Source organism: Phaethon aethereus (assembly GCF_964289735.1).
Source record: "Phaethon aethereus genome assembly, chromosome: 11".
In the NCBI taxonomy this organism is placed as follows: Eukaryota; Metazoa; Chordata; class Aves; order Phaethontiformes; family Phaethontidae; genus Phaethon; species Phaethon aethereus.
The window spans coordinates 11303101-11329714 of NC_138587.1; the positions used below are offsets into that span (position 1 = coordinate 11303101).

General features: G+C 42.6%; 1 protein-coding gene across 1 annotated transcript in view; it reads right to left on the reverse strand.

Annotated features, from left to right (window-relative positions):
• The window catches only part of SETD5 (SET domain containing 5), a gene marked incomplete at both ends in the record, with an annotated part of 38628 nt that extends 19551 nt beyond the window's left edge, over positions 1-19077 (reverse strand). Inside the window, 13 exons of the mRNA XM_082004590.1 lie at positions 617-880; positions 3307-3387; positions 3592-3838; positions 4124-4233; positions 4667-4784; positions 5110-5258; positions 10168-10410; positions 11927-11965; positions 13008-13195; positions 13605-13663; positions 13980-14191; positions 15065-15170; positions 19007-19077. Of these exons, the coding sequence (XP_081860716.1) occupies positions 617-880; positions 3307-3387; positions 3592-3838; positions 4124-4233; positions 4667-4784; positions 5110-5258; positions 10168-10410; positions 11927-11965; positions 13008-13195; positions 13605-13663; positions 13980-14191; positions 15065-15170; positions 19007-19077 (1887 nt within the window). The remainder of the gene's footprint in view (positions 1-616; positions 881-3306; positions 3388-3591; positions 3839-4123; positions 4234-4666; positions 4785-5109; positions 5259-10167; positions 10411-11926; positions 11966-13007; positions 13196-13604; positions 13664-13979; positions 14192-15064; positions 15171-19006) is intronic.
• Between the last annotated feature and the right edge of the window lie 7537 nt (positions 19078-26614).

Here is a 26614-nt window from a genome sequence, read left to right on the forward strand (position 1 = left end):
CACTTGTCTCAAGGTAACTGCTCTTACTCCTCATCTGAGCTGACGTGTATCATTCCAGGCAAGTATCTGGGCCCAGCAACATAATGGGAACACATGCATCCAAAGTAGACCAGGACAAAAAAAACCAAAGAAAAAGCAAAAGAATTCCTCAATCACTGCAGTTACGCATCCAACTTAAGCTCACACCAGTACAGAAAGAGCCCACTTGGTGAAGGAGCTGGGCTTGTTCAGCTCAGGGAAGAGAAGACTATGGGGGACCCAATAGCAGTCTTTCTACATCCAGACTGAAGCCACCAAGAAGATGCAGTGGTGCATCATTGTATATACAGTGAAATGAGAGGTTCAGACTGGATACAAGGCAAAATTTTTTCACCATGAGAACAGTCATGAATTGGAAGAGTTTTCTCAGAGGGTCTGTGCAATCTCCGTCCTTGGAGGTATTCAAGACAAGACTGTCCAAAAAAGCTGGCCAACCTGGTCTAATCTCAGAGCTGACCCTGCCTGATACAGAACAGATTAGAGGCCCCATGAAGCTCCTCCCAACCAGAATGATCTTAAAAGATATGCTGCATCTGAGCTTGGTACAAGCTATTAAACAGTCCTATCTTCATCTTACCGCTACTTGTGAAGACCGTCGTGTGTTCACCCCAGTACTGCTGTTACTGTTTGAAACATTTGAAGCAGCTGCACTCAGTGCTGAACTTCCATCTTCAGTTTCAGGAGTCTCTGTTTTTATTTCCTCCAGCTCAGGAGCTTCAGAATTTATGCTGATTTCAGCATCAGTGCTGTTACGGTCTGATGGTTGCTCTCTTCTCCTCTTTCTCTTTTCCAAGTTTTCAAACATGTGCATGATGGCTTCTACCTTTCTGTCTTCCCGGGACTAGAACACAAGAGGAAATTTAAGTCAGCACTGCAAATTACGCACATAAGAGGAGGTAAGAACAGATATGGGATGCAGCACAGGAAGGAGAACAACAATTGCCAAATAGCAATGACAAGAGCCAGAAAGGGGACAGAGAGAAGCAGTTCTTTACAGATATTTGCATTTTTCAATGTGGCAGATTTCCCAGAATAACAACATAATCATGTGTTCATAGAGTAACTAGGAGAACTAGACTTTGTTCTTAAATAGGACCACTTAGATACTACTGAGTTATATTTGTAAAATAGCCACAAGGAAATGCATAACTTTGAAGAACTAAAAACTGTAAGAAAAAATAGAGTGAAGAGATGACTTGGAAACAAATAGAGCTACTCATTAATGACAAAACATTAGAAACAAACAGAGCCAGAGGCAAGGGAAGTAAATGAATCAGTAATTTGCAGCAAGTATAACACACCACACAAACTGACTAAAATGAACCAGATTCATTCCTTCCCTGATGTTAGGAGATCACCCAGCTCAAAGACAAAAGCTCTTGTCTAAGCAGCTTACATAGTAGATAAGAAAAACAGAACATGAGAGAATAGAGAGGCAAAACAAAGGTATTTATCAGGTAAACAGAAAGGACAGGAAATCTTATCACCTAGCTGTGTCAGAAATAATTGGTAATTATGCATGTAAAAGGCCCAGAACAATAATGCTGCAGTGATTGGCAAAAAACAGGCTGAATCAAGTGAAATTTAAGAAGTAAGCGCCTTCTGAGACTTGCAATGAAGGAGAAAGTATCTGAAGCACACAGTAGTACTCAATCACAGCAGTCTGGCCTTTACAGTTTTCAGTTCAAAAATATTCAATACACACACAAAGAATTACAGACTGGGAAAACTACAGACACAGGTATTTACCTGGTGCCAACTATAGAAAACTGAATCTCATTAAAGCAGATTAACTGGTGCAACATACAGGAACAGGGCGTAGAGGCTCAAGGCAAACTAACACTTCACCTTGTTTTCTTGAACTATACTGTCCCAGAAAGAGATCAGCTTCCCTGCATTAAAATGAAATCTTCCTTCCAAGTTTAAGGCCAGTCTGATGGATGACTGACTGCTCTTATTCAAATTTTAATAGAAACTGACTGCTTTATCTTGCCTGTTCTAAAAAATCCATGAGATAATCCAAGGATCTCTCCTCTGGATGGCCCTTGGCTCTGCCATCTGCTGCACTATCTTAATGTTTAAAGCATTCTCAGTAAATTTACACACTGACGTTCCATATTTCTGATTAGAGAAAGATGGGTGACTAAGGTATTTGGTGAACAAACAAAAAACAGGGAACTCCTAGCTCCAATACATTTGTTGGCTGGTAGAAGGATGGGAGCACTTTGCCTTTTTTTCTTCCTTGGGTTTTGTTTGTTTATTTGTTTGAGTTTTGTTTGTTTTTGTTTAAGTTTGTGTTTTGTTTTGTTTTTTTCTTTTTTAAAAATTGTTTAAAAAAATAAGAACTAAGTAGAGCTGGAACAACTCCATTCACATGCATAAAGCATTCTAATCCAGGAGCAATCCCTGGTGCCATAAGAAGCATAAGAAAAAAATCCCAAAACCACAGCTCTACCCTGTACAGAAGGTGGCTGAGAAGGGCCTCAATGATCCAAGAGTGCTAAGAAATATTTTGACCAAGACAACTGATGAAGACAACAACAATTTGGGAGCACAGCAAATTTTGTTGACTTGTGCCAATAGCACTGTTGGTGGTCTATCCCTCTTACTAACTTTTGCCACTTGATCCTACCCTTTTCCCACATAGCAACATATTTATGAACCCATACAGGGAACACATACGAGTTAACAAACCTAACCCAGCAAAACAGGTCAAGTTTTAACAAAAATCAGATTCTGGTTCATCATATGATCTAGTTGAAGATGTCCCTGCTCATTGTAGGGGGATTGGACTAGAGGACCTTTAAAGGTCCCTTCCAACCCAAACTATTCTATGATGCTATATGGCCCCATAAATTCTTGGACTGGCAATAAGGAAGGGCAGCAGGAACATAAAAAGGGTGCAATTACCTTTTTTGAATCTGGTGTTGCTTGTCCTGTTAATGGTATGTTTTCGACTACAGAATAGCCCTGAAAGTAACAGTTAAACTTTTAAATCAGGAAACAAATCTGTCGTATACCTTCTAATCTGCAGTATCCTAACATAAATCCTTCTGGGATGGGGAGTCAATCTGGGTCATTTGTTTGTTGGCGCTTTTTTTTTTTTGTGGGCTTTGTTTGTTTGTTTTGCTTTTTAAATCAAATTACTGAAGACCACTGACAGTTGGAATTTGTGTTGAAACAAGTGAAATAACCAACTGGACCTATTAGTCACTGCATGAAGCAAGTCCTAAGGGGGATGATACCCAGACTGAGAAAGGTACTTGCCCGTCGGCTGTGGACCAAGGCTCCCTGTTCATCTACAGGCTCCTCTTTCTCCGCTTCTTGTTTCTCCTCCTTCTCTGCCACCTGAAAGAGAAGCCCAGACCTAGTGTGTCAAACAAAATTTTGTATTGTTTTAAAGTTATCAAGATTCCTATGGCAATCTAAGGTGCTAAAGGTTTAAAAAAGGCCTCCTACACTTTCTGTTCTGAAGATCCCAGTGCTGTACTGGATCAGGTTCCACACCACTGAAGGATAAAAACATATATAAGTAAGTGTCAAGTGTTTTACCTCATTGTCACTGACTGCTGCGGGTCCCTCAGGAACTTCCTCCGTTTGCTGACTGTTGTTCTCATCTGATGCAATGCCCTGCTGTTCCATTTCTAGTTCCTTCCGACGGGCTTTTCGTCGGCGTGTTTCTGCCCCAATCAGTGTGCCTAAAACAGGTGGAGGTAGGTGTTCTGCAGCATTTGGGCTACGTTTCTGCACAGGGCAATTCCGGTTCCCCTTGTGACACGCACAGTCCACTTTATAGTTGCTGCTCCAAAACACAAACATAATTTGTGTCACTCTTCATTTCTCAACCCTTGTACAGAGACATTCAATGCATCTCCTACTAAACATCTCACCACGTGCCAAAGCAAGGACAGCAGGCTACCTTATGGCCTCTATTGTAGAATATGCCAGCAGAACTGGACAGAATAGCCGGAAAATGCAATTCAGTAGAAAACGGAGCAAAATGTAGAATGCGAGGAAAGGGCTGGAGGAAGATGTCCAGTCCAGGAGGGCAGTGGAGAGCTCCTGGGCGAGGTGAAGGACTCACCAGATGTTGTACTCATAGTCAAAGGCGATGGTAACCTCTGTGTCCTTGGCAATGGTGGCAACAGCATAGATACACAGGTGGATCATCCCATCAGCAATCACATGACGAACCTTGTTAAACAAAGTAGAGAGAAACTAACATCTCCACAAGTTGCACTTCTTACTTCCAAGAGGGAAGCCTCCTTCTGCAAAGTACCTCTTATCTATTCTGTGAATAATTATCCTAAATTCTCCATAGGGAAAAGCCTGCTTCACTGCTCGTCTCATTCTGTGCTCTTCCACTTACATTTACTACCACCTGCTTACCCTAACTATCGTTCTATAGCCAAAGAAGAGCCATAAAAGAAATCTTTTCCTTCCAGAGAAAAACCTCATGATCCCAAACTTTCTCATCTTCCAAGTATAAGCCATCGAACAAGCAAGAGATGCAGAGAATTTACCCCATTTACTGCATTTTAAGTTTGACTACTCATAAAAAGGGAATGCACTAAGCCTGTGTAAAACATGTATTCGCAACCACAGTGACGGTGAAGAGAGAATTTACCTCTGCATTTGGAGTGCAGGAACGCCTGATGAACCTGGCATCATTACCAAAGGTGCGGGCATCAACACACATTTCAACGCCATTGAACTTGGAGTAGAACAGCACAAAGGGATATGGCCTGGAGAAGTAACAGAACATCTCAATCCCAAAATACCCAAGTCCCGTGGCACTTATAACAGGTATGCCTCACTTCACTGGAAGCAGCGCTTCCATTAGTGCTATTGCTCTGGACACTTATGCACTTCCATCACCACAATTTAACAGATCTACTTCAGAGGGTTTTGGTCCATAAGCAGAGCATCAAGCTGAGGTTGTATATTTGATTTCACATTTCTATCGATGGCACAGCTGACAAGGGCCCTGTAACTGTGCATTATCCCACAGAGACACTAGTGTCTCCATGCCATGATGCTCTCATACTAATCATTTCATAGTACTCTTACTTTTTGAAGAAATGCCCATTGACCTCGAATTGCTGTCGTAACATAACCTTCCCTCGATACTCAATTATAAGGGTATCTAGAGCCAAGTCTCTTGCTGCCCTCAGGATCTTCCGGTGCTTCTGAACCCGAGTCACTCTTCCCAGCTGCAGCTGTAACAAAAACCAGAGCAAAATATGAGAATTTAAACCAAAGGCCTCTAACTCATGAAGAATGTTTTACCTACATGAAAAGAAAAATTACTCTAGTAGCAACACACAAACTCTGCCAGGGAAATATATTGTTTATTCTGTACAAGTTTAGTAATGACCAATGACCTTGATAATATTTATCAAAAACAAAAAGCATGCATGCCTTTCCTTCAACGGGAAGTCTCACAAATCTATCAGACCAAGTATTTCAGTCTTGCAGCTTGGAGGCATAACCAGACCTGTCAGTTGCTGCTAACAGGGAACTGCTCCGCAATTATGGCCACTTTCACAGCCAGAATAACTCAAATCTTCCCTAAATTGTAGGTTGTCACACATTCAGAAGAAAAAACACAAGCTTTTCATTCAGCAGAGGATGGTAAATTCTAGCTAACAGGCAAAAGACTTAAGCTGGCAATTTCTATCTCCATCCAGAAAATTCTCTTCATCTGCCTGCTCAATTAGTGCTGTGGTTTTTTTTTTAAATGAAGAAATAAATTTTTAAATAAGTAGTGACAGTTTGCTGAATTTTCTTTATGTTGAAGTCTACAGCTCTATTACAATGGATTTTCACAACAGTGTGTCTTGACAGTATGAAACCACAACATTCTTTAAGCACAGATATCCAAATTCAACACATTTTACAGACTAATGAAAGGGATATTACAAGCACTAGGGCATAGGAAAGACTTCTTCCATAAAAACAAAGTACTTTTCTTGCTTAACAGATTGAACCTCTCTCTGCAAGTAAAAATTATGTGAAGATGGCTGGCTGCCCCACCACAAGACCTGTGCCTGGTCTTTCCTAAGCATGCTATTCACTGCTCATAAAAACGTGGTTTTGATACTTTTCCGGAATGAACTGAGGCGTAAGTGTTCTTCAGTAATAATGACAGTCATCCATCTAAACTAGAAGTAAAATACAAGATTTTATTAAAAGCAAGCTCCCAACTTTTCCTGATAAAACTCTCTTGTTAGAAACAGCTACTGAGCAGGCTGCTCAAATGGGTAAAAATCATATTACCTTAAGAAGGGGCTCAGTCTGGACAATGACAGAACGCATGACGTTCTAACCTTGTGAAAATAAAGTTAATGCCTTAAGGCAGCACACTCAGCACCGGGAACCAAAGCAAGCCCTCCATACTGACTATACGAAAGTATTGAACCACAGATTTTTTTGTGGCAATCTTGTATGTGCTCTGAATTAAACCTCTTTGGAAAGAAGATGACACTTGTTGCTTTAATATGACTTCCGTTGGCTGATCCAAGATCTGCACTATAAGTAAGATCTATTTGTTGACTTCTCTCACTCAGGTCCAGGATAAATACAGCTTTATAAAAATATTCATTTGAAACCTATGCAGATGGGAGTAATGGTCTTGCTATCCCAGATCTCCTTAGAGATATATCCAGTGCTACATTTATCATGCCTATGGGGTATAACTCTTTTTCATACCACTGTATCTGCCAGCAATTGGAAAAACCTGCAGTATGTATGCATGTATGGGAGACTAAAAAGCCTTGCAGGGTGTTGTTCATCTCTTCGTATCTCGGGTCCTGATAGGAGCTCACAGAAGGTTCCCCAAGTCCACTGAACTGCTATAAAAGAAACATGTTATTTCCAGATTAAGAAGCCACACTGCTGGCGCTGATTTCTGATCAACAAACCCATAACACAAATGAACTGTAAGATAAGACTCTTTACATTGCCCAGAGTAGCGGGTAAATTATTTTAAAAACATTGGATACACTTTGTACTATCCAACTGTGGTAACAGAGAAGAAAAACATGGAACTTAATTTGTTAGTGTGTGACAGAAGGAGATAAGGAGAAAGTATCTGAAGTTAGTAGATAAAGTAGGACTGAGACACAAGCGTGTCTCCAGCTGAATAATTTTGTTTCTATACTACCACTTGTTTGCTGTTATAATCAGTTTCTCATCTAAGCTAGCCCTATGCAGGAAGGTTGGACCAGACAACCTTCAGTGGCTCCCAACCTAAATTATTCTACTACTCTATCAAATTCTCTTAGCATCTTTCAGAGATGTGACTTAACATCTGGCAGCCCTCACTCTCTTTGGCCCATGACTGACTTGTATTATTGTTCACTTGATGCTGGAAAACAGCGTGGGGAACACAGGTGGGATTAGGTGGAGTGGTGGGAGGAGAAGAGGGCCCATGAAGGAAAGAGAAGATCTGTATTTGTAAAACTTAACAATTATCTGAGTTTGGTAAAACAGGAATGATCTCATAGTTTTTCTGATAAGACCCTAACTCAGCTTGTTTTCATTCTCTGAATTTAGGAATATGAAGAAGATTAGCTGCCATGCTTTCATGTGTGAAAAGAACAAATGATTTTATTCATGTCATAGGCTAGGGATTGCTGACTGCTAATCAGACAAAACTGTTCTGATATGTTTGCAGAGCAACATCTGCATAATACTCAGTGGCTTTATTTTATAAAGGTCCTTTCGCTCTTCACTTCAGAATGTGAAATCAATCAGGGGTTTGAGCTCAAGTCAGCAATTATCAGAGGCAACAAAGGGCAAATACTGACCCTGGGTTTGGTTTGGCAACAGCAGGCAGAAAAGTGATTCACAGCTTTCAGTTTGTCAAGGATCTGGCAGCAGCCAGCACTAAGATGATTCTATTCATGACACTGAACAGCTTCGTATTTTCACAAGTTTCCCTTTGCATCATTAGGACAGTTGAGAATTGGCTTATCAAAAACATTCCGATGATCAAAATCACATATCCTGCATGTATAACTCTTAACCCATCTTTCCTTACTCCTCCTGGCTTGGTGAAGCTTTTAGGTCACACTTTATTTTCTCTCTCTCTCTTTCTTTAAAGTATATAGTTGCATCGTTGTTTACCCAAGCCAAACAGCTCTTTCTCAACTGTGACAATATGCAGGGCACATAAATAATTTTATTTTTATTTCTTTCTCCTCTCTCCAAAGTCTTCATGGCCAAAGCAGAGCAGTTACAATACCCATCTTTTACACACAGCTGCTATCTGCATATTGACACAACCTCCTTAATTTTTTTTTCTAGCTCAAAGTACCTATTTCCTTATCTGCCAAGAAAAGCTATTTTTATGTCCAGTAATGATATCTAGCTAAAAGACAACTGATGCAAACCAAGAAGCCTTCTCAGTTTGTCTAGCAGAGATGAGACAAATGAGTGGAACAAAAATATAAAGCACAGGATGAGAGACTATGCACTCCACACCTGTGCAGGCTATCCTCCTTGCAACATTCCACAGCCATCTGCTGAGCAGAGAAACCAAGGACATATGGGCTAACACGCAGCGGCCCAGGACAGCCACCTGGTCTTTCCTCAGCATCTAAGAGGAACCACAAAGCCACAAAGTCCTTTTATACTTGGGTACCTACCTACAGCTTGTTTAGAGTAACTGCAGCTCATTATGAGGTTTTGCAACTTTCTATCTTTTTGTTTCTTTGGGATATATAGCATTTGGAGCCTTCTTATTTGGAATGCTGGCCATTTTTCCCTATGGGAAAACCTATGTCTGTACAGGGAAGGGAGAGGGCAGGACGGCATGACAAGAACAAGCATATTTATATATGATACCTTTTATAATCATCTGTCCTGCTGTACTCTATGAAGGTGATAAAAAGAAACAGCATATATTTTATTACTTATTTCAGGACTTTTCCTAGAACTCATGTAAAGGAGATAGAACAGTTTACATTTAGACTCAGAAAATACTAAGGTTTCTAGAGAAGCAGAACTTTTTCTTCCCTGTATTTCATCAATTGCTTGCTTTAGGAAGGCTACTCACACAGCCAAGTAGAAGTGTTTCTCCCCAACCCCCACAGAAGTCTTATTATTGCAGAACTAGAGGCAAGAGTGGAAGGAAGTTGGGTCCAAAGTCCTCTTTCTGCACTCTCCCTTACTGGCAATGTCTGTGCTCTGCCTGATGTGCTTCACCTACATGAAAGCAGAGGGAAAGGCGGGAGGGAGCACATGAACTTCACAGAGCAGTGAGTCAGCTGATATCAACAAGAATGATTCAAGCACAAACATATACCTGATATTCAGGTTTCTGATGCTGCTCCCCTTCTACAAAAGAGATGCCCTACACCTGTGTTGGAGCCCATCCTTTTCAGTTGCACCTATCTCCGCTCTCCTGGACAAGGAAGCCCCAAAGCCTGAACTGAGTGGGAATGCTGCTCTTGGTTCAATGAAGCATGGACCAGATGAAACATCAGCTGAGAAGAGTAGTGGGGGGGACATACACCACACAAACACATCCTTTTCCTGTTTCTCCTTGCCTACATGCAGTCCATAAAGCTGGCAAGACACCAATCGTTGCACATCTCGGAACAGAAAAGTTAGGGGGAGACAGTTCCCTAAAATCATTTGTAGTTGTGCAGTATTTGAAAGTTACCAAACAATCATACAAAATATTGAAATAATGTTGAAAGGTTCTTCAAAATAGCTTTCCACACATGAGCCAGAAAAAAAGAAAAAAGAAAAAAAAAAAAAAGAAAAAAAAGACAGGAAAACTCAGCTGGAAAGCAGGAAATTCCCTATTTCCAGCAAGTGACAGATCTAGTTCTGCCTCAAGCCATTCAGCGACCAAAAGTATTTTTGGTAAAATACTTGTGAACCATCACCTCAGAAGTGTACAAAATATCCCCAACTTAGCAATACCGATTTGGTTGAATGCAAGTGTTTCTGAATCTGTCTTAGTACTGACATCTCTTCTGTTCCGTTTTATACCAAATCTATACCTATTGGTCTGAAATTGTATGACCAGCTACGATATTGCTCACCCATACCCACGCCTTACACCTAGAAACCAGAGGACCTGACCTACCGCACTTCTGTCACAGTGGTTCTTACCTGCATCTGGGACCCAATAACAGTATTATTGCAGGACAACTCTGTTTTGTTGATTGTGTCTAGCATAGCAGTTTTCCCCACGTATTCTTTATTAGAGTTTAGATGACGCTCCAACAAGTTCTGTACATCAGCACTGTATTGGTTAGTAAAGGCTTCTTCGTACTGATCTGTCCAGAGACGTATTCGATTCTCCCACCCTTCTGCAGTGTTTTCATCCAAGGCATGTGCTTCAGAAGGAGAATTCTGCACCAAACAGCAAAGAGTGAATGGCTAGCACACAACGGGAAAAACCTATCCACAGTGCTCCGAGAACATGTATACGCTACAAAAAAAGGCAAATCTATTCCAAGGTAAGAAAGTGTTGGTTATGAGGACATCTTTTTCAGAACCTCTACCCTCCAGAATATTGTACAACAGTGCCACTTAGTACAGAGAACTCTGTGCAGGACTAATACCTCTTGAGAGTTGGTACTTGGCATTGCTACATAGAAGAAAATGAAGGTAGTACATGGCCAGAAAAAGTTTTTTAAGTCAGTTTGGAAAACGTAATTAAGTAGATTAAAAAAGGAAAGGAACAGAATGCACAAAGGCAAATAAATCTCATGTAGGCTTGTCCTACAGTCAACCCACTCATGTCCAACACAATGGTAAGACAATGCTGACTGCATCTCAATCTTTGCAGTGACTGATCCAAAAATAATACTGAACTTTTTAGCTAAATGGTCATCGTGGTTTCAAGAAACTGAATGTAGAGCATAAGCTAATACCAGAGGGTTAAAACTGCAAGTCCCAAGCAGTGTAAAGAAGAGGGCAAAATCAGCTAATCCATTTATACCATCTTGTAAGGGAGGGGGAAAAAGGAACTGGCAGGGCAAAAAAAAAAATTAAGCTTTGTTCTTTACTTGACAACAGTTGAAGTAATTCAACAAATAATATTCCAGAGGTCAGTAATTCAACCGGCTTCATAAGGGATTGAGACATATGTGACACTATTAGTGAGAAGGACCACAGAAGAACAATCATTATTTCATCATATATATTAAAAGCACTAAGAGTTTTCATGCATTTTTACCCTGTCAAGGCACTTGCGTACTATGGCGATAGGTGCATACAGACACACCACAGGATTGTCCTATTTCCTCCGAGTCACCTGCTAGAAGCCACTGTCAGCTACAGTACTGGAGTCAGATGGAATGGAGTGAATTTCTAGGAACATGTTTAGTTCAAAGTGCAAGTCTACTTTTTTTGTCAAATAAACTTTCTATCAGATAGCTATACCTACCAGCATTGCAGAATGTCGGAGATAAATATATCATCCCATCCATCCCTAGTAAGAGGATGTGGAAAGAAACAAGGCAACACTGCTAGAAATTCCCAACATTAAACTTGTGTACTACACTTTGATGCCCATGCATAAAAGAGCTTTGATGCAATCAAATGATAACCAACCTTACAGAAGAGTGGCCACAACCAGTTCTACAACCCTTACATCAAATGCCCCACTCCCAAGTGTCATGAATCAGTCATATCTCTTGGAACTGCATGTCATTACCTTACAGAAAGCTATCTGAAGCAAAAGCAAGGTTCAAGGGGCAATTCCTGTGGTATCATTTTGAACAGGCCTGCTTGTGGTGCATGGTAAGGCTTGAGATTATTCTGAGGCTGGTCCCACAATTAGAAATTCCTCAGGCAAACCAAGAGAGGCACAAAATACAGGGCAAAAAACCCACCACCACAGAGGGTTCTCAGTTCTACTCACCTTCATCCTCAGAGACTTTCGTGAGCCCTCTCGAAAGGCCTGTCCCCCAAACAGAGAGAGAGGAAAAAAGAAAACAAATTATTACGTATTTCCTCAGAATTAGCATCCCAGAACCACACTAGATTTTGCTCCAAAAGACCAACCCTTAACAGAAGATGGCAAGAATTACAGGAAGAGCTACACAAGAAGCAATGGACTTGAACAAAAAGATTCTGCAATGCAAATTCAGTGGAAACTGCTGAAAAGCTTGATGGCCAGGATTTCTGAACTAAAAAAGCCTGCCTCATACTTAGTAAAAATCTCAAGATCAAAACCAAAACTGTCCCAGCTAACCCCACTTGCTTTGACAGAAAAAAGGGCCAGCAACAGAATCAAGCTGGTTCACAACAAAAAACCTGAAGACCTCACATGGCTCCTGCTCCCAGTCTTTTATTTAGTCAGTGCCTACCAGAAGAACTTCAAGGGAAACCTAACCTGGGGAAAATCACAATAAAGCTAGCAGATGATGGGAAAGAACCAGCTGCTCATACACCTGCATTCCAATATAAGCAATCCAAAATTACTTCAGTCCCCAAACCCTCACAAACAAGACAGTAAAGTCATCCCTCAACAAATGTTCATCACTACCGACATAGTTTTCCACACAGGCACTATCTCTGTCCCTGAGAACAGTGCCAAGAAGCTCTGCAGCCCAGATTCTTTAACATAGCCTCCTAAGAAATGCCGTGCTCCCTTAATTTTTCGTTCCATTCACAGACTGCCCCTTTGCCACAAACAGACTCCAAAAGCTATTTCCCCAAATCCTAATAGAGAAGAAGGGAAAATATGTAATCAAATCCAAGCTCTGAGCATGAATGGACAGAGTTGGGAAATAAGGGTGGAATCACAGTAAGGTAATTTTTAAACCAACAGCCACATACTCTAGCAGGTCACAGATACAAGGCGTCATTATTACACCAGAAAGAGCAATTCCTGACAGGACAAAAGTTTCTTGTCTACTGCCAGCTTGTCAGCCTGATCTCAACAATACTCCACGCAGAATTTGGTAGGAACTGCAGCAACCTTGTCTCACTCCACATACCTTGATCTTTTTGGCCTTTGGAGCAGTGCGAGCTTTTTCTGTACTCCTCTTCCTCTTCTTAGGCTTGCTTCTACGGACGCGGTTGACAGTCAGCGTGATGCTTGTAGGGGTGTGCTGCGTAGCTGTGTACAGTACTGTAGAGGGAGATAGTTCTTCATCCCAGCTCTCAGTTGCACTGCTGTCCCCACCTACAGAGAAGAGTGCTTCATTAGCAACATTTTTATTCATCCCAGAGAGAACAGCTTACCCTTATGTCCATTTTCATCAAGACAACTTGATGACCCTGCGTAACTCTTCCCTGAGAAAACTATACCACCTCAGTTTTCCCACCCAAACTTGGGAGCAGGTCTCCCAAACTTCTGGTATCTCACAGAATGGCAGTGATGAACATTCCCCTTTTCTGTTCACAAGACAATCTGATTTTCCCAAGAGCTAAGTGAGGTGATACAGAAAGAGAAAATAAAATCCCAGTGGCTGGGAGGCAAAGAACATTAGTGGGCACTGATCACGGCTAGACGATTACAGCAGCCAAAAGACAAAGGTTTTGTAGAAAGAAAGCAAAAGTCACCATTATCACAATTACCACCTCAAGCTCACCTGACACGTTGTCCTGCTTCCGGCGGCGGAGTCTGATCACCTTCCCCCTGCTCATTCCTCTGCCAAAGGAGAATGCACAATTGAAGCTGTTTGTAGGAGTAAAGTCACTTGAAATTCAACAGGATGTCACAAGATGCATGCCCTCAGTGGGGCCCAGGATGATAAGAACATCAATTTAACATCCTCATCTCCACTCCTGGTGCCACCAACACTTGTCAGGCTGACAATGCAAAGGAGGAGGGTCAATACTAGGTAAAGCACTGGGAAGAACGCTCCAGTTAGCAAAAGGAAGTCCATCCCACAGTCCAAATGTGACACGGTTCAGTATGAGAAGTCAACACAAGCAGTCCAGATCTGCACTGCACCAATGCTTACCTGCACTTCTCACACTTGAGGAGGAAACCATCTTGGGAGACACTGCAGTGGCACCAAGTGGGAATTGACTCTCCTTCAGAGGAGCTCTCACTGTCCCCGGAGTTCTCCTCATCAGGCGAGTGCAGGCCGTTCAGTTCTGCACGAGGTATAATGGTCTGGACAGGAGGAGAGGCTGGTGGTGTTGGAGGAGGAGGGGCTCCATAATTATGATCCTGAAAACAAGTATTTGTAGTACTACTTTTAACATGAAGATATGATGCCTAGATTAGACCCAAATCCACAGTTCCCAGGTTATTACTTAACAACTGGTGTAAAACAGTAGTCTGAATTCCTCAATCTACCAAGAAGGTAAAGCAATAGCTCTGAATGATGTGAATGGTTTTCTTCTGCACCAATTAATTAAATTCAAAACCTATGAAAACAACTAGGCTATTTTGACATTAACAGTTGTACTACTAATAATTTGAGATGACATCAGTGGCCAAACACTGGAACCAGTTGCACAGAGACATTGTAGAGTTTCCGTCTGTTGAGATATTCAAAACCCAGCTGGACACAGTCCTGGGTAACCTGCTCAAACAGAGTCAGCTTAAGCAGGGGGTTGGATTACGTGATCTCAAGAGGCCTCTTCCAACCTCAGTGGTTTTGTGACGTCCTGTTCATCCCATAGTTTCAAGCCAATGCTCCCACTCTTCCTGACTGTTCCTTGTTTCTCACAGTTACCAGTTACCAATATGAAAGTCTGCACAGTTTAAACAAGTATAAACAGTGCACAGTAAACCAAACGGGGCATAAAATTACCACTGGGAAAATATTATATATTCATATATATTCACACTTCATTCACATACTTCATTCAGTTAAAAATCTATCACCTAGAACACTAATAAAGCTTGCTACAGAGTATGCAAGGCTTCACAAACAGTAAACAGACAAATACAACAATGTATGGCAGAACTCAGCTGTAACTCAGTGTTCCCTAATAAATAAGCCAAAACTCCTAAAGCTTAACAGGCAAAGGACTATGGAACAAGGAGAAAAGAGTAGACAGTAAAGAGCTGATTCACTGCAGAGAGAGTACTCACTGCGTAAGGCAGCCCGCGATAGCTGTGTTTCTGCGTGGCCCCATAGCCGTGGCTGGAGTACACATTCTTCTCACTGACAGCTGGACTAGCTTCCACAGACTCTGGGCTGCAGAAAGGGCCAGAAGTAAAACCCATCAATATAACATCGTTTTTTTAGTGCCAGTATTTCACTGCTCTTTTCTATTCAACACATGAGCTCAAAATGAAGAAACTTCATGAAATCAAGGTGTTACTATGCGCTTCACCAGGCATCATGTGTGCAGAAGTTGTACAGGATGAACCTGCTTTCAGAGGGAAGGACCTGAGTAAGGGCCACCCTGGATAACTCATTAAATTGGGTCTCAATCTGGGAATTAAAAAAGATAATTAGCATGTAAGAAGCTCAGTTTCCTTACAGTTGAGGAAGTTGGGTCTAGTTCAGCATTCATATCTGAACTCAGTCAGCCTAATCTCAAAGCCACTGAACAGTACTGCCATGTTATCTCTGCAACATCTTATTTCAAATAGCAGCTAAGCAGCTTTCCTGTACCTGTGCTTGTTTCTCTCTCCCTCAGATACTAATTGTTAGCTGAGTCCAACATCCTGTGGTAAAGACTGCATGCAACCTGCAGCTGTCCTGACAGCAACTACCTGGAGTTGGAGATTCCTGTTAGAAAGAGGCAACAAAATTCATGACCTGGACAGACAGTGGCCACAGACAAATCAGATTCGCCCTGTGCTTTCTATACAGCAACACGGTGTGCAATGTGCTGAACAGGAAATCTGCTGCTGAGGTACAATGCACTCTTCCACCACATGGTGGTGAAAAAAAAAAAAGCTAAAAATGAAAGGTATATCCTTAGCAGAAAGCTGCAGAAACGCTATTCAGAGAAGGGACAGCTGCAATTGAATGCAGGGTATATTAGATAATGAGGCTACAGACAGAATACCAGCAAGGAAACACACTGGCTGTTACAAGCAGAAGATACAAGTCCGCTAACCTCTGCACAGATCAGAAGTAGGACCCATATCAGAATACAGCAGAATATTACTGAATCATGTCTGCAGGTGAAATCTTCAAAATTCTGGCATGGAGCTGAGCAAGCAGGGAAGAAAAATACAAGAAAGGAAAACTTTACCTTGGACCTCTGCTGCTCTGGTGAGATCTGGCAGGATTCTCAGTGGGTCCTACATTGTCAGTGTGAATCAGCCGTACTCAAACAACAATGGCCAGTGGTCACGCGTGGGGCAGTGTTTAGGCACCACCCAAGAACACTAATCCCTGTGCCCTTTGGACTTCCTATTAGCTCTTGAAATCTCTGCTGCACTGACGTTTGCCCCACCCTACCACTAAACCCAATATACTCTCCAACGCACTAACCTTCTGAGCTCCTGGCTTGTTCTGGAGTAAGGTGGATCTGTCTTTGCAACATAAAGGAGCAATAATTTATTGTACAAAGAACTGCAGAAAGAAGATGACCTTAAACCTATGCAAAACGCACTTCTGTAGCTCAGGATTTAGAAGCATGACATGATAAATTCAGTTGGTTTTCAATGTAACTACAGCCACCTAAATTATCAAAAGCAGGAGATATAGGTGGTGATACCTCTCAGACGATATACTTCTCAATAACAGACACCATGTAGGGCTTGCCACATAATCCAGCCCCGCTGGATCTTTGCAACAGTCCTTTAGGACTTCCAGATTGTATGGTACAGAGTTAAATGCATTCAGGTTTAATAATATTTTCAGAAATGGTATTAGAAGAAAAAGAGCCTAAACAACCTAAGCAGCAGATCCGTCCTCTGTCCAAGTCACTCACATTCCTAACTAGAGTCGGCCTGGAATACTAGCAATGCTGCCACAAGCATTAGCAATAAAACTTTAAGACTGTTGGTGCAACAGTGTCCAGGGGCAACAATGCTGGGGCCCATGCTTCCTCAGCAGCAGCCCACCAAGGAGCTTCAACAGCTTCCAATATGCAGTCAAACATAGCGAAACTACTCTGCAGCCTCTGTGTCACCCTCAGATGAACACAAACACCCTTCAGCATTTTTACCTCCCTTCTGTATCAGAGGCTGAGGGAAAGATGCTAAACTCAGCCTGAAAAGACGGCCAGCTAGTTTTCCTTTTACCTTCCCGCTGCCTTTGTGATGCACATCTTTGAAATCAATCCCTTATAAGAGACAAGAAGCTCAGGTACCCCAGACTTCAGGCATCAAACTAGTAGAGTTGCAAAGGAGAAGTGGAAGATAGCCTTAACTTTGAACAGACTCACGAAGGACACTTCAGCAGTAAGTAACAGTGCATCAATGCAGGGCCTGGAGAATAAATTTCCCAATTTTTAGAAAACAGAGAAACCAATTCAGAATCTTCAAAAGCCTTTTTTCAAAGCACTCCAGCCTAGCCTCAAGCTGGACCTACAAATTTCTTACAACCAGGGAAAAAGAGCATGCTTTGCCAAAGGTTTACATACAATCTTTTTGATATTTAAATGTTACAAGGGACATGTGTAGATATATCTGGCTCTCCTCTCCACCATGCTTAGCTCTGAAAGCAAAGTGCCTAGTACATGAGTAAACTATTTAGCACTCTTTCTCCTGTCATAAACAGTTTAAAATTCCTGCATGTTGAGTCTTTAAAGTGCTGGTGTGGAAGAAGCATGGTGACAAGCAATACTGAGTGTTAAATCTTGAGAAGTAAAGGATCGTATACCCACTGCAGATGAGTGACTTACTAGATTCTGACTCCCTGTTTAAAAACAACATGTAAAAATATGGGCTTTAGGATGGAATGAAACATCACGAAGAAGAATGCCTAGAACGGGACCAGTGCCAAGACAGATAAAAAAGAGCATTAGCAGTGTTGCAGAGAGTGCGACTATGTAGTCAAACTCTGTGCATAGTCAAATCAGGGCAAGATGGAAGGGAAAAACAATGATTCATACCCTAGCCCACTGCTCTTACAGCTCAAAATTAATAGAGTCTGGAGCAATATCTGTTCTACACTGATCAATCTAACACACACGTATTTGCACAGTAGGTACATTTAAATAATACATGTGGGAAATCTATCTCCAAAATATCCTTTGTAAATTTTTGTAAAGAGATGCCACAGTCCGTACTTCAAAGAAGGATGTAGAAAAGCAGGAGGTAGAAGCACACAGAAATAACTTAAGCCCTCCTTCTCGCTCCCGACAAAAACACAGTACTCATCCCGAGCTGACATCATTCTAATAAGAGTTTTAAGAAAAGATCACAACGCAGTATTTTCTGGATTTGAAATGTTCCTGACTCCTGCAGAAGCAGAGTCTTTTAAAAGAAATGGTAAGCGCCCTCCAAGAGACAGAACTGCGGTGAGAGCCCTGCGCAGGGTCCTGTGGTGGGGATGCTGCAGGATTGCCCACTGAGGTGTGCTTCTTGGAACCCGCTCGGAGCAGAAACAAAATAAAGGTGTCTACACAGGCTGATCTGTCTCACATCTCTGGCCAAGCTTCAAAGGGGTCCAGAGATCAGTCATGTAAGATTGGTAGTGAGTCTGAGATAGTAGGCTCTACTGACAGGGAGGCTCAGCACACTGATCCCTCATACAACACAGCTTTTGGAAAAGGAGCTGGCTTGTACCTTGCCAACGTCAAGCATGGGTACACCTAATGCACAACTGCCTGCACTCGAGTATAGCCTTACCAGCCAAGCTGATATAAAACCCATGGTTGAGTGGCTCATACTGTTGGAATTCTCCTTTTCCCTGGTCTCCTGTGTCAAACTTACCAATTTCCATAACACTGCATTTGTGAAACACTCCGAGTCTGTCTCTGCATGTATCTCTCACACAGACAGCGGACCGGCACCCCCCTTCTCCCGAGTGGAGAAAGCACCGGCACCAATCCTGCAGCCCCACTCCAGGGCAGCCCTCTGACACCCTCCCCTCCTCCTTCTTCTCCTCCAGGGGGTAACACTCACTCCGATCCTGCAGCCATGTCGGAGTAGGATGTATCTGGTGTGGTGACTCCCAGAGGGATTGCAATGCTCATGACGCCCGTCGGGGATCACGGAGTCCAGAGGGCAGCGACCAGCCGCTCTGAGGGCGGAGAGGAGCCGCAGAGCCTCGGCCAACACGTCACGGACATGGGGAAACCTACCGGGATAGAAACAAAGCAGTGCATCTCCGTTCCAGCATGAGGTCTCCATGTATACCCTTAAAGAAGGCTTTCACAGCAGAAACAGATTTCCATCAGTGACAGGCTGCATCATTTTTACTTCATTTTCATATATGGGGCCAGGGAAGAGGTAGATGGTAGTAGTTTTGGAGGTGGGTTTTTTGTTTGGTGTGAGGGTTTTGGGCGGGGGGGGGAGTTGGTTTTTTTTTACAGTCTTGGACTGACATGCAATGAGCTGCTCTGCCATGAAGCCAATAATGATAGCTTCCCCCTCCCCCAACTAAACTTAGGACTAATTATGAGACAAGCAATCTATTAGCTCCTTCTGCATATAAGCAGCAGCTGTCACCTATCACCCACAGCCCTTCATCAGCATTTCCTAACTGCTTCCCCAAACTAGTTGCAGGCAAAGCCCCATCTGGGAGGACAATGAGACGAAGCCGGGATAGACTGAGCTGAGACCTCTCACTCGAGATCAGCTTCTATTTGCATTCACTGGGCGCACGGCACGAGCGAGCGTGACTGGCAGAGCGGCTATCCCCGCGCCATGGATGGGCTCCCCTCGGCAATCGAGGCCTGCCCTGGATTCTGCACCGATTACTCAGTCCAGCGAGCCCTGACGCAGCGGGCCCTGACTTTCCGAAATCACAGCTGACACCTCCCCGTGGCAGAGCCACGTCAGACATCTGGGCGCTCGCGCACAGGCCGCTGCGATGAGAAACACGGCAGGGCCATTGGCTCGGCGCGGGGAGCCGGGGTGAGTCACGGCGGCATCATGGGGCGCAGCCACCGGCCGTGCTGGGGCCAGCAGGGAAGCCCACGCCCAGGCTCCACCTTCCCTGCTGACCACAGCGTTTTGCTAAGGCAGCAAGCGAAATCACCGATAAATGCAAACTTCCAAGGGTCAGGTGGCGGATGGAGGTAAAACGGGATCAGCTCCTCGTTATGTAAATAACCTCAATAACACAGATGTTCACGAAGGAGCTATTATTCTACGCAGCTCTAAAGAAAACCCCCACGATACAGAGAAAGGCTGCACTTCGGCATATAGCAAAGGTAGCTCCAAAACCAAAGAAAAACGGTGACAATTTAGCCATCCTCTCTGCATGTCAAACTTTAAGGGCAGCCTTGGCTAACTTTCCGCAGTCTTCCCCCGGCTCCGGCAGTGCCAATGAGCCAGCGTGCACTTGCAGCCGGCCGTCACATGCTCGCCGGCATCTCCGGGGCTCTGCCAGCCAACCCTCCTGGGCTAGAGAGAGGCCGTCAGCAAAGTTCTCCTGTGGGTAGTGAATTTCTCACAGCGAACCGCCTTTGGACACCATAGTCCCGCCATTGTTTAACACACAAAAAAAGACCCCAGAAACACAATAAATACACACTCACTACAAGGGCAAATGAAGGAAGAGTGAGAGAGTCAGAAAGTTTAAATGCCACATGCTATATTGCCTTTCCCTTCTGTCTTAAAAGGCAGGCCACTTCTCTAAGCACAAGGAAATATTATCCTTCTTCAGCATACATCCCTAAGAGAAATTTCTTTCTGATAGTGTGACAGGCATACAGTGAATTACAGAAGTAGCATGTAAAGATTTCCAAGTAGTCTGTGGCAATTCCCTGTTGTGCCCCAAAGCAATGGTCTCCTGGGGAGGTGGGAGATGAAAAAGAAAACAGGCAGGACTAAGCTCACAAGCAGCTCAAACTCAAAGACAGCCCAGGTGTCCTTGAGTGTGTTTTTTGGAAAAAATAAAAGGGAAAAAAAAATGGCCTTTATAAAGTGTCTCATTTACTCCTTCTCATGCTTGTGACAGAAATGTGATTTCTACACTGACACTGGATAAGACAAACTGCTGCTAAAATACAGCTAAAAATTATGGACATCAATTCCTGCTTCAACAACCCAGAGTCTGGTGAAAGATTAAAAGAAACAGGACAAGCTTCTCAGTGTCTGAAGCACCCTTCCCCCTTGGGACATAAACACGCCCCCCCCCCCCAATATTTTTAAATACTTGCTTAGTTGGTTGTGTCCATCATGTTGTACACCCCCCTACCCCGCCCCTTGATCTCTTGCCTTTGCCATGACCATACCCAGCTGGCAGCAGCCCAAGATTTCATCAAGACAAATTCCAGCCTCTAGCCTGCTCGTGACTCAGCAGAACCAGAGGATTTTAGGTGCAGCTTCTGGACTTGAGAGTCACAGGATATCTGGTCAGTCCTGCAGTAACTGGGACGAGTCCTCTGCCACTTGTCATAGGAAACCCTCTTTGCATCAATGCTGTACAAACATTAGACCGTTTCAGTGCAACAGTTAACTCCCACTTTTGGGAAAGAGATTAGTGGAGAAACATGAAATACCAGAGAGGTTAGACAAGGCGAATTCCAGTTCAGTCGCTTTTGTGTTGACCCAGTAGTACTTGCCCAACCATCACCCGTGCTCAGATTTTGCTGTTTGTTGCTGCTGTTTTATGTGTACTTTCAACTCTGACAATGCAACATTCAAAATGAATTACTGAGACCAATCTCAAGTGCTGTCCAAGCCCACATCACCTTCAGGCTAGACTGCAGTCTGGTCTTCATGAAACTTGGCCTGGTAACACCCAAAACATGAGCCCGCACAGAAAATACCGGGGTTGAGATCAAAACATTCACCCATTCAACTGGTTAATATCCTCTATATACAAACCTCAAGCTCCTTCCTACCTCTTCCCCCCAAAATATACAGCTGTAATGCCAAAAAAAAAAAAAATCGGCACCAAGTTATGTCCAGTGCCACTTTCAGAAGCTTTCCTAAAATTCAAAGTCTTCATGCAAATTTGATGTGCTTCAGACCACAGCACAAGCCTATCTCCCTTATGATACAATTCTTCTTGAAATTAAATGGAAACGGGAATTTTGATGGCCTAACAGGTAAATAATACTTAGCTGGTTTTGAAAATGCAGGATTTAAAGATTTTTTTTTTGTCCCCATGTTTGGCATCTACATCCCTGCCTCCTTAACCAGTCACACCAGTATAAAGACACCTGGTCCTCCCCAACATCATCAAAACAGCCCAAATGAGCATCCACCTGCACAGCCACCCCAGCATTGGTATCCCAGATTCTCACTCGGCATAGGTCACTCACCCACCTTCAGACCAAAACCATAAGTGGTTGCCTTCGCTAAAATGTAAATATATACTATTCAATTATTTCAGGTAACATCCTGTATTGACGGAAAGGACTGTAATAAATCTAAGCTGCCCAAGCAAGGTTAGGCAATGCCTGCTATAACAGTGAATTTAATTTTCAAAACTCTGTTTAGGATGCAACAGCCACCGCAGTGCTGCACTGGCTCACTTCCACAACCACTGCTGTCCCTGTTACAAATAACGCAGATGCAGAAAATTTATTGCTGGAAACTCTCTTCATTACTTGTGGTGTTAAAAGGCAGTATTAACAGGGACAATCAAGCATGGTCAGTCAAACAGCTCACTACAGCTTCCTCCTTCAAGATGTGGTTGTTCCTGTTTTCACTAGTGCCCTGGTCTCACAGACACCTCTGGGCACCCATGGTGTGCAACACTTGGCGACAGACTCTACAAAATATTTGAGAGAAGTATGAAAAATCTACCCCCAGACAAAAACCCTGGGCACAGACTCACAAACCGTACATGCTACCTGAATTCAGATGCCCAGGCTCCACCACCTCTCTGTGCTGCTCAGGTGGTGTTAGACGGTCTCTGAGCACTCCCCTTGCACCCTCCCACAGTCGCTCAAGGGGAAAGCAGTCACCAGGCAGGGGCAGAACAGAGAGATTCAGTCTGTTTTTGCACAGCGCCAGTGCACATCTGTGAGTCTGTGTCTACACAATTGAAATAGTTTAACATTGTGCACACAGTGTCTCAGGCACCGCCCAGAATGATAAGAAAGTAACACTGGTACAAAACAGATCATGGACAAACTGAGAAAAGCCTTTCCTGGTTATATTCAACTTCAGGTGCCAGGGTAGGGAGGACGGGGAAATCCCCTCCGTCTGCACTGACAGCAGCCATTTCTCATGTGTCTCTTGATCACAGATAGCAAAGGACAAACAAGCGCTTCCTTTACCACTCCCTACACCTCCCAAAAACTCCGGTTAAAGTCTCCAAACTGGATGCAGACCCAAGACTTTTGACAACCCAAGGCCGCTAGCATCCTAATGATAACCGCCATCCTCCTAGTGCTCGGCAACAGGCCTGCAGGTCACCTATATATGAGCTCCATATATAATGAGCTGCACATCTTTATGCTCCCAAGCCATTACCAGTCACAAAATTCAAAGCAAGATTTTCTCCTGCATCTCACACTGCCATAGGCCACAGCTAGTGGCAAGCTGGAAAGAGCAGCTCTGCCATGTAGCCTTCCTTGGCACCCCCTCCATCGACCTCATCTGGGACATAGCCAGTGAATTCTGACTAGTTCATACTTAAGCTGTCATCTGCATCTGTAGCAAACCACTCTGCAAGCAGAGCAGCATAAGAAGTGTTAGCAGGCTTATGGATCCTATTCATTCATCGTTTCCCCTGGAAATTTCAGAAGAGCCAAAATCTATGGGACATCTAATGTAAACATGAAGTGCTTCAACCACTGTACTGAAAAAGTCCTGCCTCATCAGCCAGTGCCACCCAAACACGAGCGCAGTCCACCCGAGTCCAGTCAAGCACTGCCTGTTCTTTCCAGCACACACATAAACCTCAAGTCAAGGGCAGATCCTCATAGAAGGGCAAGCACCTTTAGTGTAAACAGAATCAGATCAAGGGTTCTTGCATTTAAAACAGCTAGTTCAAAAAAATGCATCAAATTCCCAGAATTTCACACGTGCTGTTTTGTAAGAACACCTACACAGAGGCAGGGGCAGAGCAGACAAATCCTTCAGTCATTTAGCTCCAACTTGTTCTGAAACAGATTCCTAAAAGTACTTGAATTTCCTTGATCTACCAATATAACTGCATAGCTCTGCTCTGAAAACAATCTGGGTTCACTAAGCAGCAAGGAAACAACTGTGCCAGTTTTTAAAAATGAAATACTGACATGAGTATTTACCATTATCATTAGTACCATGTATCATCTTGCTAGCAAGACAGCAATTCATCCATCCCACAGGGTCTGGGAGAACTCAGTCCTAGTCTACAACAGAAAGGATCAAAATAACAGGCAACACATGCATTCATTACTAGCTAGCTATGCATACCATACAACCAAATTATTGATAAATATAGTGCAATGTCTTATAGAGCTTTCTTAAGAGTCTTAAGACTCTCTCCTGTTTTATACGTAAGTGACTATATGCAAAAAGAAATGCTTGTAGGTATACATTTGGTGCAGAGTTCATCTTGCTCCCTGAGATCTGGAGAACCACGATAAAGCACCAACAAGCTCTTAGAACAATAACAACATTTGAAAATTGCTAAGTGTGTCAAAAAGCAACAACCCAGCAAGACCTGATCCTGCTCACCATACTGCACAAGACCTGGAATCAAGGATCGGGCAAAGGTGAGACTGCTGCTTTTAGCACACAGGTAATTTCAAACAGCTTTTGGTATCCGTGGGCCTATGCATCAGTCAAGGCGTTCCATACCAGACATGAAATCATATTAACAACTCCCATTACTCTTAAAGTACTTTATGGAAACACTAGGAACTACCTCAACACATGTCTACAAATATACCTACTTATAGCTAAAGTTAGCATGACAAAGAAGTTCAGCGATGGCTATGTAAGCCATGTTTAAAACTGAGGTACAAGCAAGTTAAATTGATTTTGGTAAAATTTAGTAAACAGATGGAAACTAAAAATCTTCTGATTAAATTTACTTAAATTAGGTTTAAGCTATTTTAATGCAATTTTCATAATGTCCGTACATGGGATTCCATCATTTTATCTGATGAAGAAAACATCAATTTTAGTTAAGCTCCTCTGCAAACTACACCCTAAGGGGCTACAAATGATGACAGTGAGAACTGAAAGACTGAAAGAAATTAAACCATCAAAGCAGAGAAATTACAAAATGTATAGTCAAGCATTCTCAGCAATTGACCCAAGACTGCAGAGATTACTCAGAAAAGCAAAAAGAATAACCTCAAAACTTTGCTGCTGCTTCAGCAGTCAAGAAGGTACGCAAAACCTCTTTGCTTTGCAGACAAAAAAAGAAAAAAAATCTTCTGTTTTTCTTTTGGAATCACATTAAGGTATTAAAATAAGAAATAGAACAGAAATTTAACAGGAGATAAAGGAAGGGCAGGTAAGACTTTGCCTCCAGAAATACCTGCTACTGGACAATTCAACTGCATTCTTTACAGTCCAATACACTCAGGAGAGGGAGGTTTGTTTGGACTTAAAACATCTAATTTGCAGCATGGAACCTTACTGGAAAGTTTAATTTATATCAATTTGAAATTGGTTGAAGAGTCATACATAAGGATAATTCCATATACAAATACATGCCAAGTTAGAAAGACGAAGCAAATTACAGAGTAGCAGTGATCCACAGTAGACCAAATTATTCTGAGGTGCGTTGACACGGAGAGGTGGCAGGCAGATACCAGGAAACTTTGCCTGCATGCCACGCCGGTGAGAAGGGACCTAGCTGCATTTGTATGGTCTGCACACAGTCTGCTGAGCAGGACGGTGATAGAGATGTTGTTTCAAAGGAATAACAACCTCAACATAGAGGGAAAAGGACTATCCCAACAGAGAACTTCATATCAAAGTCCTCATAACTTTAAGGACCATAAACAGAGGAAATCTCCAATAAAACTTCACAAGACAATACTTTGAAAATCTAGCAATCTATGTGAAATGCTAACACCTTAAAAATGTTATTTCATCAAAATAAAACTTAAAGAACAATGGTAACAGTGGAGAAATTCAGCAAAATCCCATAGACTTAGGAAGAATAAATTGCTGGCCCTTTTCTTTGCTAAAAACATTGTTTTACATTGCCTCTATCTTACAACATAACAAGTCGTCAGTGAAGATAAATTCTTCAAATACTGAAGCACTTAAAATTATATTATCAGAAATTAAAGGAAGGCGACCCCCTGAAAACTTACTTTTGCAAATACGGCTTCTATTCTTTCCTGAAAGATATACAGCAATACAAGAGAAATACATGATAACCCACAGAAATTATGATACAAAAACTACTAAAGTAAATGAAATGGGAAAGAGGAAAAACACACCTCTTTTCTTTCATTTCCACAAACATTTTATTTGGGACAGTTGCGGGGGAAACTCGTCTACAGCGAGGGGCACACGTCCTAATTGCTGTGCCAGTTCTATACTGTGAGATAGTTGCTCTCTCTTCACAGGGGGTGAAGGAGAACAGTCAAATGTCTTTATGTCACTAAAATAAGAAACTGCAAACAAAAAGGTTCAGAAGTGATATTTTGAGATTAA